Source organism: Oncorhynchus keta, chromosome 30, assembly GCF_023373465.1.
Source record: "Oncorhynchus keta strain PuntledgeMale-10-30-2019 chromosome 30, Oket_V2, whole genome shotgun sequence".
NCBI classification, from domain to species: domain Eukaryota; kingdom Metazoa; phylum Chordata; class Actinopteri; order Salmoniformes; family Salmonidae; genus Oncorhynchus; species Oncorhynchus keta.
The window spans coordinates 21,031,712-21,046,085 of record NC_068450.1 but is presented as its reverse complement, the minus strand read 5'-3'; the positions used below and the strand labels follow the sequence as shown (position 1 = coordinate 21,046,085).

At 46.1% G+C, this 14,374-nt stretch overlaps 1 protein-coding gene across 1 annotated transcript in view; it reads left to right on the top strand.

Annotated features, from left to right (window-relative positions):
• Positions 1-14,374, top strand: part of gpc3 (glypican 3) — a 554,502-nt gene that overhangs the window by 444,427 nt on the left and 95,701 nt on the right. The window contains exon 7 of the mRNA XM_052486883.1: positions 8,286-8,481. Within this exon, the coding sequence (XP_052342843.1) occupies positions 8,286-8,481 (196 nt within the window). The remainder of the gene's footprint in view (positions 1-8,285; positions 8,482-14,374) is intronic.

Sequence of the window (14,374 nt, the reverse complement as noted above, 5' to 3'; positions counted from 1 at the left end):
GCTGTAAGTTGCTTGGGGTATGTCTCTATCAGTTTTGCACATCGAGAGACTGAAATTTTTTCCCATTCCTCCTTGCAAAACAGCTCGAGCTCAGTGAGGTTGGATGGAGAGCATTTATGAACAGCAGTTTTCAGTTCTTTCCACAGATTCTCGATTGGATTCAGGTCTGGACTTTGACTTGGCCATTCTAACACCTGGATATGTTTATTTTTTAACCATTCCATTGTAGGTTTTGCTTTATGTTTTGTATCATTGTCTTGTTGGAAGACAAATCTCCGTCCCAGTCTCAGGTCTTTTGCAGACTCCATCAGGTTTTCTTCCAGAATGGTTCTGTATTTGGCTCCATCCATCTTCCCATCAATTTTAACCATCTTCCCTGTCCCTGCTGAAGAAAAGCAGGCCCAAACCATGATGCTGCCACCACCATGTTTGACAGTGGGGATGGTGTGTTCAGGGTGATGAGCTGTATTGCTTTTACGCCAAACATAACGTTTTGCATTGTTGCCAATAAGTTCAATTTTGGTTTCATCTGACCAGAGCACCTTCTTCCACATGTTTGGTGTGTCTCCCAGGTGGCTTGTGGCAAACTTTAAACAACACTTTTTCTGGATATCTTTAAGAAATGGCTTTCTTCTTGCCACTCTTCCATAAAGGCCAGATTTGTGCAATATACGACTGATTGTTGTCCTATGGACAGAGTCTCCCACCTCAGCTGTAGATCTCTGCAGTTCATCCAGAGTGATCATGGGCCTCTTGGCTGCATCTCTGATCAGTCTTCTCCTTGTATGAGCTGAAAGTTTAGAGGGACGGCCAGGTCTTGGTAGATTTGCAGTGGTCTGATACTCCTTCCATTTAAATATTATCGCTTGCACAGTGCTCCTTGGGATGTTTAAAGCTTGGGAAATCTTTTTGTATCCAAATCCGGCTTTAAACTTCTTCACAACAGTATCTCAGACCTGCCTGGTGTGTTCCTTGTTCTTCATGATGCTCTCTGCGCATTTAACAGACCTCTGAAACTATCACAGTGCAGGTGCATTTATACGGATACTTGATTACACACAGGTGGATTGTATTTATCATCATTAGTCATTTAGGTCAACATTGGATCATTCAGAGATCCTCACTGAACTTCTGGAGAGAGTTTGCTGCACTGAGAGTAAAGGGGCTGAATAATTTTGCACGCCCAATTTTTCAGTTTTTGATTTGTTAAAAAAGTTTGAAATATCCAATAAATGTCGTTCCACTTCATGATTGTGTCCCACTTGTTGTTGATTCTTCACAAAAAAATACAGTTTTATAACTTTATGTTTGAAGCCTGAAATGTAGCAAAAGGTCGCAAAGTTCAAGGGGGCCGAATACTTTCGCAAGGCACTGTAGGTATTCCTCTTGTCCAGATGGGTTAGGGCAGTGTGCAGTGTGGTTGAGATTGCGTCGTCTGTGGACCTATTTTGGCGGTAAGCAAATTGGAGCGAGTCTAGAGTGTCAGGTCGGGTGGAGGTGATATGGTCCTTGACTAGTCTCTCAAAGCACTTCATGATGACGGAAGTGAGTGCTACGGGGCAGTAGTCGTTTAGCTCAGTTAACTTAGCTTTCTTGGGAACAGGAACAATGGTGGCCCTCTGGAAGCATGTGGGAACAGCAGACTGGGATAAGGATTGATTGAATATGTCCTTAAACACACCAGCCAGCTGGTCTGCGTATGGGGATGCCGTCTGGGCCTGCAGCCTTGCGAGGGTTAACACGTTTAAATGTTTTACTCACGTTGGCTGCAGTGAAGGAGAGTCCACAGGTTTTGGTAGCGGGCCGTGTCAGTGGCATTGTATTGTCCTCAAAGCGAGCAAAGAAGTTGTTGAGTCTGTCTGGGAGCAAGACATCATGGTCCGCTTTTTGTAATCCGTGATTGACTGTAGACCCTGCCACATACCTCTTGTGTCTGAGCCGTTAAATTGCGACTCTACTTTGTCTCTATACTGTCGCTTAGCTTGTTTGATTGCCTTGCGAAGGGAATATCTACACTGTTTGTATTCGGTCATGTTTCCGGTCACCTTGCCCTTATTAAAAGCAGTGGCTCACACTTTCAGTTTTGCGCGAATGCTGCCATCAATCCACGGGTTCTGGTTTGGGAATGTTTTAATAGTTACTGTGGGTACGACATCGCCGATGCACTTGCTAATAAACTCTCTCACCGAATCAGCGTATTCGTCAATGTTGTTGTTTGACGCAATGCGGAACATATCCCAATCCACGTGATCGAAGCAATCTTGAAGCGTGGAACCAGATTGGTCGGACCAGCGTTGAACAGACCTGAGCGCGGGAGTCTTCCTGTTTTAGTCTCTGTCTATAGGCTGGGAGCAACAAAATGGAGTCATGGTCAGCTTTTCCAAAAGGAGGGCGGGGGAGGGCCTTATATGCATTGCAGAAGTTAGAATAACAATGATCCAGGGTTTTATCAGCCCTGGTAACACAATCGATATGCTGATAGAATTTAGGGAGTCTTGTTTTCAGATTAGCCTTGTTAAAATCCCCAGCTACAATGAATGCAGCCTCAGGATATATGGTTTCCAGTTTACATAGAGTCAAATAAAGTTTGTTCAGGGCCGTCGATGTGTCTGCTTGGGGGGGAATATATGCGGCTGTGATTATAATCAAAGAGAATGCTCTTGGTAGATAATGCGGTCGACATTTGATTGTGAGGAATTCTAAGTCAGGTGAACAGAAGGACTTGAGTTCCTGTATGTTGTTATGATCACGCCGCGTCTCGTTAATCATAAGGCATCATTATCTCTGGGTTTTATTGCAGCCCTGACCTGATCTCTTTCTGTCATAGTTGGACTGACCCAACAGAGAGGGCCATATGAACAAAATGTTCTCCCATAGACAATGCAGCAACAACATCCCAAAAAACAACAACAAAAATGCATGCTGACGTACACTACCGTTCAAAAGGTTGGTGTCACTTAGAAATGTCCTTGTTTTTGAAAGAAAAGCACATTTCTTGTCCATTAAATTAACATGAAATTGATCAGAAATACAGTGTAGAGATTGTTAATGTTGTCAATGACTATTGTAGCTGGAAATGGAGGATTGTTCATGGAATATCTACATAGGCGTACAGAGGGCCATTATCAGCAACCATCACTCCTGTTAATCATTTTAAAAGGCTAATTGATCATTAGAAAACCATTTTGCAATTATGTCAGCACAGCTGAAAACTGCCTAGAAGGCCAGCATCCCGGAGTCACCTCTTCGCTGTTGACGTTGAGTTTTGTGGGTAATATTTAATGAAGCTGCCAGTTGAGGACTTGTGAGGCGTCTGTTTCTCAAACTAGACACTCTAATGTACTTGTCCTCTTACTGAGTTGTGCACCGGGGCCTCCCATTCCTCTTTCTACTCTGGTTAGAGCCAGTTTGCAATGTTCTGTGAAGGGAGTAGTACACCGCGTTGTACGAGATCTACAGTTTCTTGGCAATTTCTCGCATGGAATAGCCTTCATTTCTCAGAACAAGACTGACGAGTTTCAGAAGAAAGTGGTTTGTTTCTAGCCATTTTGAGCCTGTAATTGAACCCACAAATGGTGAAGCTCCAGATACTCAACTAGTCTAAAGAAAGACAGTTTTATTGCTTCTTTAATCAGGACAATAGTTTTCAGCTGTGCTAACATAATTGCAAAAGGGTTTTCTAATGATCAATTAGCCTTTTAAAATGATTAACAGGAGTGATGGTTGCTGATACTGGGCCTCTGGACGCCTATGTAGATATTCTTTGAAAAATCCTCAATTTCCAGCTACACTAGTCATTGACAACATTAACAATGTCTACACTGTATTTCTGATCAATTTTATGTTATTTTAATGGACAAAAAATGTGCTTTTCCTTCAAAAACAAGGACATTTCTAAGTGACCCCAAACCTTTGATCGGTAGTGTACGTGCATAGGAAGGAAATCAATGAAAACAAAGAGGGGAGACAGAATGGAAAAATGAAAGGAGGGTTGAATAAGGGGAAAGAGGAGGATGGAATGTGGCACATCTGTTACCTTGGTAGTCCTCTTAATTATGCCTGATACTGTGGAGGTGGAGAGGTGGTCAGAGACGAGTCTGTCTGTATGTCTAAGTTCAAAATGGCACCTCATTCCCTATATAGTGCACTACTTTTGACCAGGGACCATAAAATAGCCCTATGAGCCCTGCCCTGCCCTATGAGTAGTGCACTACATACTCTTCATAAATCGATACTGTCATTTCATATATATTTAAAGAATGCAGTTTGGATGCTTCTCAAAGGTCTTTCATTCAGACTGTTAATATTATCAAGTCAGACCAATGTCCTAAGGACAAGAGTTCCATATATATTTAAAGAATGCAGTTGGGATGCTTCTCGAAGTTCTTTCATTCAGACTGATAACGTTATCAAGTCAGACCAATGTCCTAAGGACAAGAGCTATGACCAGATGTTTTCAATCCAGTTATGAAACTATGTTGTTTTGATGATTTGTGTCTCCTCCTTGTGTTCTGACCGTCCTTTAACAGAATGTATGATTTGTTACAAATGGCACCCCATTCCCTATATAGTGCACTTCCTTTGACCAGGGCCCTGGTCATAAGTAGTGCACTATGTAGGGAATAGGGTGCCATTCAGGACTCACATGTAGTTAGATTATATATTTTGCACTGGCTGAAGAGGAATGTTGAAATTGGTTTTGGATACCCCAGATTTACAGCTCTCAAACGTTTGTAAATCATTTACGAGTTGATTGGTTTGCCGCAGAATCTCAATAAACACAATTCCGGTATGTGTTGCACAACACATAATAAGCTTCTGTAGCTAAGTAATTGCGGAAATATTTTTATTTGATTTGGATAAAACATGCAAAAGGGATTAATGTTACACCATTGCAGTGAAATTGAAGTAAAATTCTAAACCAAATTGTATTTATTTTTAATTGTAAAAAGTATTTTATTCCATTCCTCATGTGACACATTTCATTTGGATTGAAATGTGTCATTTATTTTAGAATCCAACTCAGTACAGTTTATCTATGTATGAAATACGGGCTCGTGCACTATAAGATTGATCTATGTATGATATATGGGGTCATATAGTATAGGGTTTATCTATGTATGAAATACAGGCTCGTGCACTATAAGATTGATCTATGTATGATATATGGGGTCATATAGTATAGGGTTTATCTATGTATGAAATACAGGCTCGTGCACTATAAGATTGATCTATGTATGATATATGGGGTCATATAGTATAGGGTTTATCTATGTATGAAATACGGGCTCGTGCACTATAAGATTGATCTATGTATGATATATGGGGTCATATAGTATAGGGTTTATCTATGTATGAAATACGGGCTCGTGCACTATAAGATTGATCTATGTATGATATATGGGGTCATATAATATAGGGTTTATCTATGTATGAAATACAGGCTCGTGCACTATAAGATTGATCTATGTATGATATATGGGGTCATATAGTATAGGGTTTATCTATGTATGAAATACGGGCTCGTGCACTATAAGATTGATCTATGTATGATATATGGGGTCATATAGTATAGGGTTTATCTATGTATGAAATACGGGCTCTGCACTATAAGATTGATCTATGTATGATATATGGGGTCATATAGTATAGGGTTTATCTATGTATGAAATACGGGCTCGTGCACTATAAGATTGATCTATGTATGATATATGGGGTCATATAATATAGGGTTTATCTATGTATGAAATACAGGCTCGTGCACTATAAGATTGATCTATGTATGATATATGGGGTCATATAGTATAGGGTTTATCTATGTATGAAATACAGGCTCGTGCACTATAAGATTGATCTATGTATGATATATGGGGTCATATAATATAGGGTTTATCTATGTATGAAATACAGGCTCGTGCACTATAAGATTGATCTATGTATGATATATGGGGTCATATAATATAGGGTTTATCTATGTATGAAATACGGGGCCATACACTATAAAATGTATCTTTGTGGACATCTACTTTGTGCATGACACAAGTAATTTTTCCAACAATTGTTTACAGACAGATTATTTAACTAATAATTCACTGTATCACAATTCCAGTGGGTCAGAAGTTTACATACACTAAGTTGACTGTGCCTTTAAACAGCTTGGAAAAGTCCAGAAAATGATGTCATGGCTTTAGAAGCTTCCAGTAGGCTAATTGACATAATTTGAGTCATTTGGAGGTGTACCTGTGGATGTATTTCAAGGCCTACCTTCAAACTCAGTGCCTCTTCACTTGACATCATGGGAAAATCAAAAGAATCAGCCAAGACCTCAGAAACAAATTGGAGACCTGAAGGTACCACGTTCATCTGTACAAACAATAGTACTCAAGTATAAACACCATGGGACCATGCAGCCGTCATACCACTGATGAAGGAGACGCGTTCTGTCTCCTAGAGATGAACATACTTTAATGTGTAAAGTGCAAATCAATCCCAGAACAACAGCAAAGGACCTTGTCAAGATGCTGGAGGAAACATGTATAAAAGTATCTATATCCACAGTAAAACGAGTCCTATATCGACATAACCTGAAAGGCTGCTCAGCAAGGAAGAAGTCACTGCTCCAAAACTGGCATTTAAAAGCCAGCCTACGGTTTGCAGCTGCACGTGGGGACGAAGATCGTACTTTTTGGAGAGATGTCCTCTGGTCTGATGAAACAAAAATAGAAATGTTTGGCCATAATGACCATCTTTATGTTTGGAGGAAAAAGGGGGAGGCTTGCAAGCCGAAGAACACCATCCCAAACGTGAAGCACGGGGGTGGCAGCATCATGTTGTGGGGGTGCTTTGCTGCAGAGGGGACTGGTGCACTTCACAAAATAGATAGCATAATGAGGAGGAAAATGATATGGATTTATTGAAGCAACATCTCAAGACATCAGTCAGAAAGCTAAAGCTTGGTCGCAAACGTGTCTTCCAAATGGACAATGACCCCAAGCATACTTCCAAAGTTGTGGCAAAATGGCTTAAGGACAACAAAGTCAAGTCATTGGAGTGGCCACCACAAAGCCCTGACCTGTGAGAAAATGTGTGGGCAGAACTGAAAAAGCGTGTGCAAAGCAAAGAGGCCTACAAACCTGACTCAGTTACACCAGCTCTGTCAGGAGGAATGGGCCAAAATTCACCCAACTTATTGTGGGAAGCTTGTGGAAGGGTACCTGAAATGTTTGACCAAAGTTAAACAATTTAAAGGCAATGCTACCAAATACTAAATGAGTGTATGTAAACTTCTGACCCACTAGGAATGTGATGAAAGAAATAAAAGCTGAAATAAATCATTCTCTCTAGTATTATTCTGACATTTCACATTCTTAAAATAGAGTGGGGCTCGTAACTGACCTAAAACAGGGAATTTTTAATAGGATTAAATGTCAGGAATTGTGAATAACTGAGTTTTAAAGTATTTGGCTGAGGTTAATGTTAACTTCCGACATCAACTGAATGTAAAACCAAATACTTTTAGACTTTTACTCAAGTAGTCTTTTACTGGGTAAACTTTAAATTTTACTTGAGTCATGTTCTATTAAAGTATCTTTACTTTTACTCAAGTATGACAATTGGGTACTTTTTCCACCACTGAGTAATCAACAGCCACAGCCTCCGCCTGCTATTACGCTGTGGATGAATCACCACAGAAATAAAACATCTGGCTTAGATAGCAACATTTCTGTGCATGGTGATTATATATGGAGTTTGTTAAACACCACTCGTTTTAGCCCTGACAATGTTTTTTCTGGAGTTTCCCCCACATCCTCGCCTTCTTCCCATGTCAGGCAGTTACAACGTCTGCTTCCCAAATGGCACCCTATTCCCTCAACTGTATAGTGGACTACTTTTTAACACAGCTCTATGGGCCCTGGTCAAAAAGAGTGCACAATAAAGGGAATATGATACCATTTGGGAAGCAACCAAAGTCCTGAATTATTATGTTACCAATGTACTGGACATGTACATTCCACCAAAGGGTGTGAATAAGGTCAGCGTATGTTTGTCCTAGATGGCATCTTACTTAATGCACATTTCTTTCTTACATTTTAATCATTTAGCAGACACTCTTATCCAGTGCCACTTAGTGCATACATTCTCACACCCCTGTGAGCCACATGGGACCTTACGGGCCCTGGTCAATAGTGGTGTACTATAAAGTGAATAGGAGGCCATTTGGGAGGCAAGTCCATATGTGTGTGATATTATTTTGTTTTAGAACCCTTTCCTCTCTGCCTCTACAGTTGCTGCGTCTGGTGACGGTGCCTGAGAAGCGCTGGAGAGCCCGGTCAGGTGGGGGTCTGGGGCCAGAGGGACGGAGCACGGGAGAGGAGGAGGACGAGTGGTTTGAGAGTGGCGACTGTGATGACGAGGATGACTGTGCTGGGGTGTCGGGGCTCGGGCCGCCCCCTCATCGTAAACGGTTACGTATCTTTGCAGGTCAGTCAGACAAACGCCGCCATGTGTTCACTTTTCTTTTAGACACAACTCCAGTCACTGGTCACTGTCCTTCTGGTTTTGTGTGTCTCTGATAAGTTAAGACAGGGAGGCAAATACTCAATTAAAGGTCACACTGAGTAAAGTAGCAGCAGTAGCTGACAAGCTAAAGAGGAGAACGTTCTGGCTAAGGCCATCCAGTGTTGGAGCAGCATCTCCCCCCATTATCAGCATGGAGAAGAGAGGGGTGTTGAGATCTCCTGGTCCAGACCACTGGAAGTGGTGGACTTGCTGGATTCCTGCTTTAACATCGGGACCCCTGGGCTCACTCCCCAGGCCGCTGGCCTCACTCCCAATAACCCTGGTCTCACTCCCCAGGCCGCTGGCCTCACTCCCAATAACCCTGGTCTCACTCCCCAGGCCGCTGGCCTCACTCCCAATAACCCTGGTCTCACTCCCCAGGCCGCTGGCCTCACTCCCAATAACCCTGGTCTCACTCCCCAGGCCGCTGGCCTCACTCCCAATAACCCTGGTCTCACTCCCCAGAACCCTGGCCTCACTCCCAATAACCCTGGTCTCACTCCCAATAACCCTGGCCTCACTCCCCAGGCCGCTGGCCTCACTCCCAATAACCCTGGCCTCACTCCCCAGGCCGCTGGCCTCACTCCCAATAACCATGGCCTCACTCCCAATAACCCTGGCCTCACTCCCAATAACCCTGGCCTCACTCCCAATAACCCTGGGCTCACTCCCAATAACCCTGGCCTCACTCCCAATAACCCTGGGCTCACTCCCAATAACCCTGGTCTCACTCCCAATAACCCTGGCCTCACTCCCCAGGCCGCTGGCCTCACTCCCAATAACCCTGGTCTCACTCCCCAGGCCGCTGGCCTCACTCCCAATAACCCTGGTCTCACTCCCCAGAACCCTGGCCTCACTCCCAATAACCCTGGTCTCACTCCCAATAACCCTGGCCTCACTCCCCAGGCCGCTGGCCTCACTCCCAATAACCCTGGCCTCACTCCCCAGGCCGCTGGCCTCACTCCCAATAACCATGGCCTCACTCCCAATAACCCTGGCCTCACTCCCAATAACCCTGGACTCACTCCCAAGGGCGCTGGTCTCACTCCCAATAACCATGGCCTCACTCCCAATAACCCTGGCCTCACTCCCAATAACCCTGGTCTCACTCCCCAGGCCGCTGGCCTCACTCCCAATAACCCTGGGCTCACTCCCTAGAACCCTGGCCTCACTCCCAATAACCCTGGCCTCACTCCCAATAACCCTGGTCTCACTCCCAATAACCCTGGCCTCACTCCCAATAACCCTGGCCTCACTCCCAATAACCCTGGTCTCACTCCCAATAACCCTGGCCTCACTCCCAATAACCCTGGGCTCACTCCCCAGAACCCTGGCCTCACTCCCAATAACCCTGGTCTCACTCCCAATAACCCTGGCCTCACTCCCAATAACCCTGGTTTCACTTCCAAGGCCGCTGGCCTCACTCCCAATAACCCTGGCCTCACTCCCAATAACCCTGGTCTCACTCCCAATAACCCTGGCCTCACTCCCAATAACCATGGCCTCACTCCCAATAACCCTGGTCTCACTCCCAATAACCCTGGCCTCACTCCCAATAACCCTGGCCTCACTCCCAATAACCCTGGTCTCACTCCCAATAACCCTGGTCTCACTCCCAATAACCCTGGCCTCACTCCCAATAACCCTGGCCTCACTCCCAATAACCCTGGTTTCACTCCCAATAACCCTGGTCTCACTCCCAATAACCATGGTCTCACTCCCAATAACAGTGGTCTCACTTCCAAGTCCCCTGGCCTCACTCCCAATAACCCTGGCCTCACTCCCAATAACCCTGGTCTCACTCCCAATAACCCTGGCCTCACTCCCAATAACCCTGGTCTCACTCCCAATAACCCTGGCCTCACTCCCAATAACCCTGGTCTCACTCCCAATAACCCTGGCCTCACTCCCAATAACCCTGGTCTCACTCCCAATAACCCTGGCCTCACTCCCAATAACCCTGGTCTCACTCCCAATAACCCTGGTCTCACTCCCAATAACCATGGTCTCACTCCCAATAACCCTGGGTCTCACTCCCCAGAACCCTGGCCTCACTCCCAATAACCCTGGTCTCACTCCCCAGAACCCTGGCCTCACTCCCAATAACCCTGGCCTCACTCCCCAGAACCCTGGCCTCACTCCCAATAACCCCGGTCTCACTCCCCAGAACCCTGGCCTCACTCCCAATAACCCTGGCCTCACTCCCAATAACCCTGGTCTCACTCCCAATAACCCTGGCCTCCCTCCCAATAACCCTGGCCTCACTCCCAATAACCCTGGCCTGACTCCCAATAACCCTGGCCTCACGCCCAATAACCCTGGCCTCACTCCCCAGAACCCTGGCCTCACTCCCCAGAACCCTGGCCTCACTCCTCAGGCCCCTGGCCTCACTCCCCAGAACCCTGGCCTCACTCCTCAGGCCCCTGGCCTCACTCCCCAGAACCCTGGCCTCACTCCCCAGAACAATGGCATCACTCACCAGGCCCCTGGCCTCACTGCCCAGAAAACCTGGCCTCACTCCTCAGGCCCCTGGCCTCACTCCCCAGAACCCTGGACTCACTCCCCAGGCCCCTGGCCTCACTCTCCAGAACCCTGGCCTCACTCCCCAGGCCCCTGGCCTCACTCCCCAGGCCCCTGGCCTCACTCCCAATAACCCTGGTCTCACTCCCCAAGCCCCTGGTCTCACTCTCCAGGCCCTTGGCCTCAATCTCCAGAACCCTGGACTCACTCCCCAGGCCCCTGGCCTCACTCTCCAGGTCCCTGGCCTCAATCTCCAGAACCCTGGTCTCACTCCCCAGGCCCCTGGGTCTCACTTCTTCCCTGCCCAATGAACCCAAATCTCTGCCACAACAACCAACCCTGTCAGGAGGACAACTCCCTTGGCCTGGGTGTTTGCTCAGCTGAACTGGCTTTGTGTCCGTGTATCATATAGCCTCTTGTTCCTGACCTCGCTCTGTTGTTTCCACTTCTTCTTCTGTTTCTTTTCTCTGAATGGTTTGTTGCTTTTGTTCTGTGTTTGGTTTGAGAGAGAACGTTGATTCTTTCTTTTGTAACGGCGGATGGCTGGTTGACGGTGGGTGAGGAGGTCAAGAGGCTACTGGTTGAGGTGAGCTCTGTGCTGGCAATGTGAGGAAGCGTTCTACTTCCTACCACATGGTAACTCTCTGGGGTGTCAGCAACATGGGTTTATTCTCTCTCTCTGGGGTGTCAGCAACATGGGTTTATTCTCTCTCTCTGGGGTGTCAGCAACATGGGTTTATTCTCTCTCTCTGGGGTGTCAGCAACATGGGTTTATTCTCTCTCTGGGGTGTCAGCAACATGGGTTTATTCTCTCTCTGGGGTGTCAGCAACATGGGTTTATTCTCTCTCTGGGGTGTCAGCAACATGGGTTTATTCTCTTTCTGGGGTGTAAGCAACATGGGTTTATTCTCTCTCTGGGGTGTCAGCAACATGGGTTTATTCTCTCTCTCTCTGGGGTGTCAGCAACATGGGTTTATTCTCTCTCTCTGGGGTGTCAGCAACATGGGTTTATTCTCTCTCTCTCTGGGGTGTCAGCAACATGGGTTTATTCTCTCTCTGGGGTGTCAGCAGCATGGGTTTATTCTCTCTCTCTGGGGTGTCAGCAACATGGGTTTATTCTCTCTCTCTGGGGTGTCAGCAACATGGGTTTATTCTCTCTCTCTCTGGGGTGTCAGCAACTTGGGTTTATTCTCTCTCTCTCTGGGGTGTCAGCAACATGGGTTTATTCTCTCTCTGGGGTGTCAGCAACATGGGTTTATTCTCTCTCTCTCTGGGGTGTCAGCAACATGGGTTTATTCTCTCTCTGGGGTGTCAGCAACATGGGTTTATTCTCTCTCTGGGGTGTCAGCAACATGGGTTTATTCTCTCTCTGGGGTGTCAGCAACATGGGTTTATTCTCTCTCTGGGGTGTCAGCAACATGGGTTTATTCTCTCTCTGGGGTGTCAGCAACATGGGTTTATTCTCTCTCTGGGGTGTCAGCAACATGGGTTTATTCTCTCTCTGGGGTGTCAGCAACATGGGTTTATTCTCTCTCTCTCTGGGGTGTCAGCAACATGGGTTTATTCTCTCTCTGGGGTGTCAGCAACATGGGTTTATTCTCTCTCTGGGGTGTCAGCAACATGGGTCTATTCTCTCTCTGGGGTGTCAGCAACATGGGTTTATTCTCTCTCTGGGGTGTCAGCAACATGGGTTTATTCTCTCTCTCTCTCTGGGGTGTCAGCAACATGGGTTTATTCTCTCTCTGGGGTGTCAGCAACATGGGTTTATTCTCTCTCTGGGGTGTCAGCAACATGGGTTTATTCTCTCTCTGGGGTGTCAGCAACATGGGTTTATTCTCTCTCTGGGGTGTCAGCAACATGGGTTTATTCTCTCTCTGGGGTGTCAGCAACATGGGTTTATTCTCTCTCTCTCTGGGTTGTCAGCAACATGGGTTTATTCTCTCTCTGGGGTGTCAGCAACATGGGTTTATTCTCTCTCTGGGGTGTCAGCAACATGGGTCTATTCTCTCTCTCTCTGGGGTGTCAGCAACATGGGTTTATTCTCTCTCTGGGGTGTCAGCAACATGGGTTTATTCTCTCTCTCTCTGGGGTGTCAGCAACATGGGTTTATTCTCTCTCTGGGGTGTCAGCAACATGGGTTTATTCTCTCTCTCTGGGGTGTCAGCAACATGGGTTTATTCTCTCTCTGGGGTGTCAGCAACATGGGTTTATTCTCTCTCTGGGGTGTCAGCAACATGGGTTTATTCTCTCTCTGGGGTGTCAGCAACATGGGTTTATTCTCTCTCTCTCTGGGGTGTCAGCAACATGGGTTTATTCTCTCTCTGGGGTGTCAGCAACATGGGTTTATTCTCTCTCTCTGGGGTGTCAGCAACATGGGTTTATTCTCTCTCTGGGGTGTCAGCAACATGGGTTTATTCTCTCTCTCTGGGGTGTCAGCAACATGGGTCTATTCTCTCTCTGGGGTGTCAGCAACATGGGTTTATTCTCTCTCTCTGGGTTGTGAACAACATGGGTTTATTCTCTCTCTCTCTGGGGTGTCAGTAACATGGGTTTATTCTATCTCTGGGGTGTCAGACACATGGGTTTATTCTCTCTCTCTGGGGTGTGAACAACATGGGTTTATTCTCTCTCTCTCTGGGGTGTCAGCAGCATGGGTTTCTTTTCTCTCTCTGGGGTGTCAGCAACATGGGTTTATTCTCTCTCTCTGGGGTGTCAGCAACATGGGTTTATTCTCTCTCTCTCTGGGGTGTCAGTAACATGGGTTTATTCTCTCTCTCTGGGGTGTCAGAAACATGGATTTATTCTCTCTCTCTCTGGGTTGTCAGCAACATGGGTTTCCTTTCTCTCTCTGGGGTGTCAGCAACATGGGTTTATTCTCTCCCTCTGGGTTGTGAACAACATGGGTCTATTCTCTCTCTGGGGTGTCAGCAGCATGGGTTTCTTTTCTCTCTCTGGGGTGTCAGCAACATGGGTTTATTCTCTCTCTCTGGGGTGTCAGCAACATGGGTTTATTCTCTCTCTCTCTGGGGTGTCAGTAACATGGGTTTATTCTCTCTCTCTGGGGTGTCAGAAACATGGGTTTATTCTCTCTCTCTGGGGTGTCAGTAACATGGGTTTATTCTCTCTCTCTGGGGTGTCAGTAACATGGGTTTATTCTCTCTCTCTGGGGTGTCAGCAACATGGGTTTATTCTCTCCCTCTGGGTTGTGAACAACATGGGTCTATTCTCTCTCTGGGGTGTCAGCAGCATGGGTTTCTTTTCTCTCTCTGGGGTGTCAGCAACATGGGTTTATTCT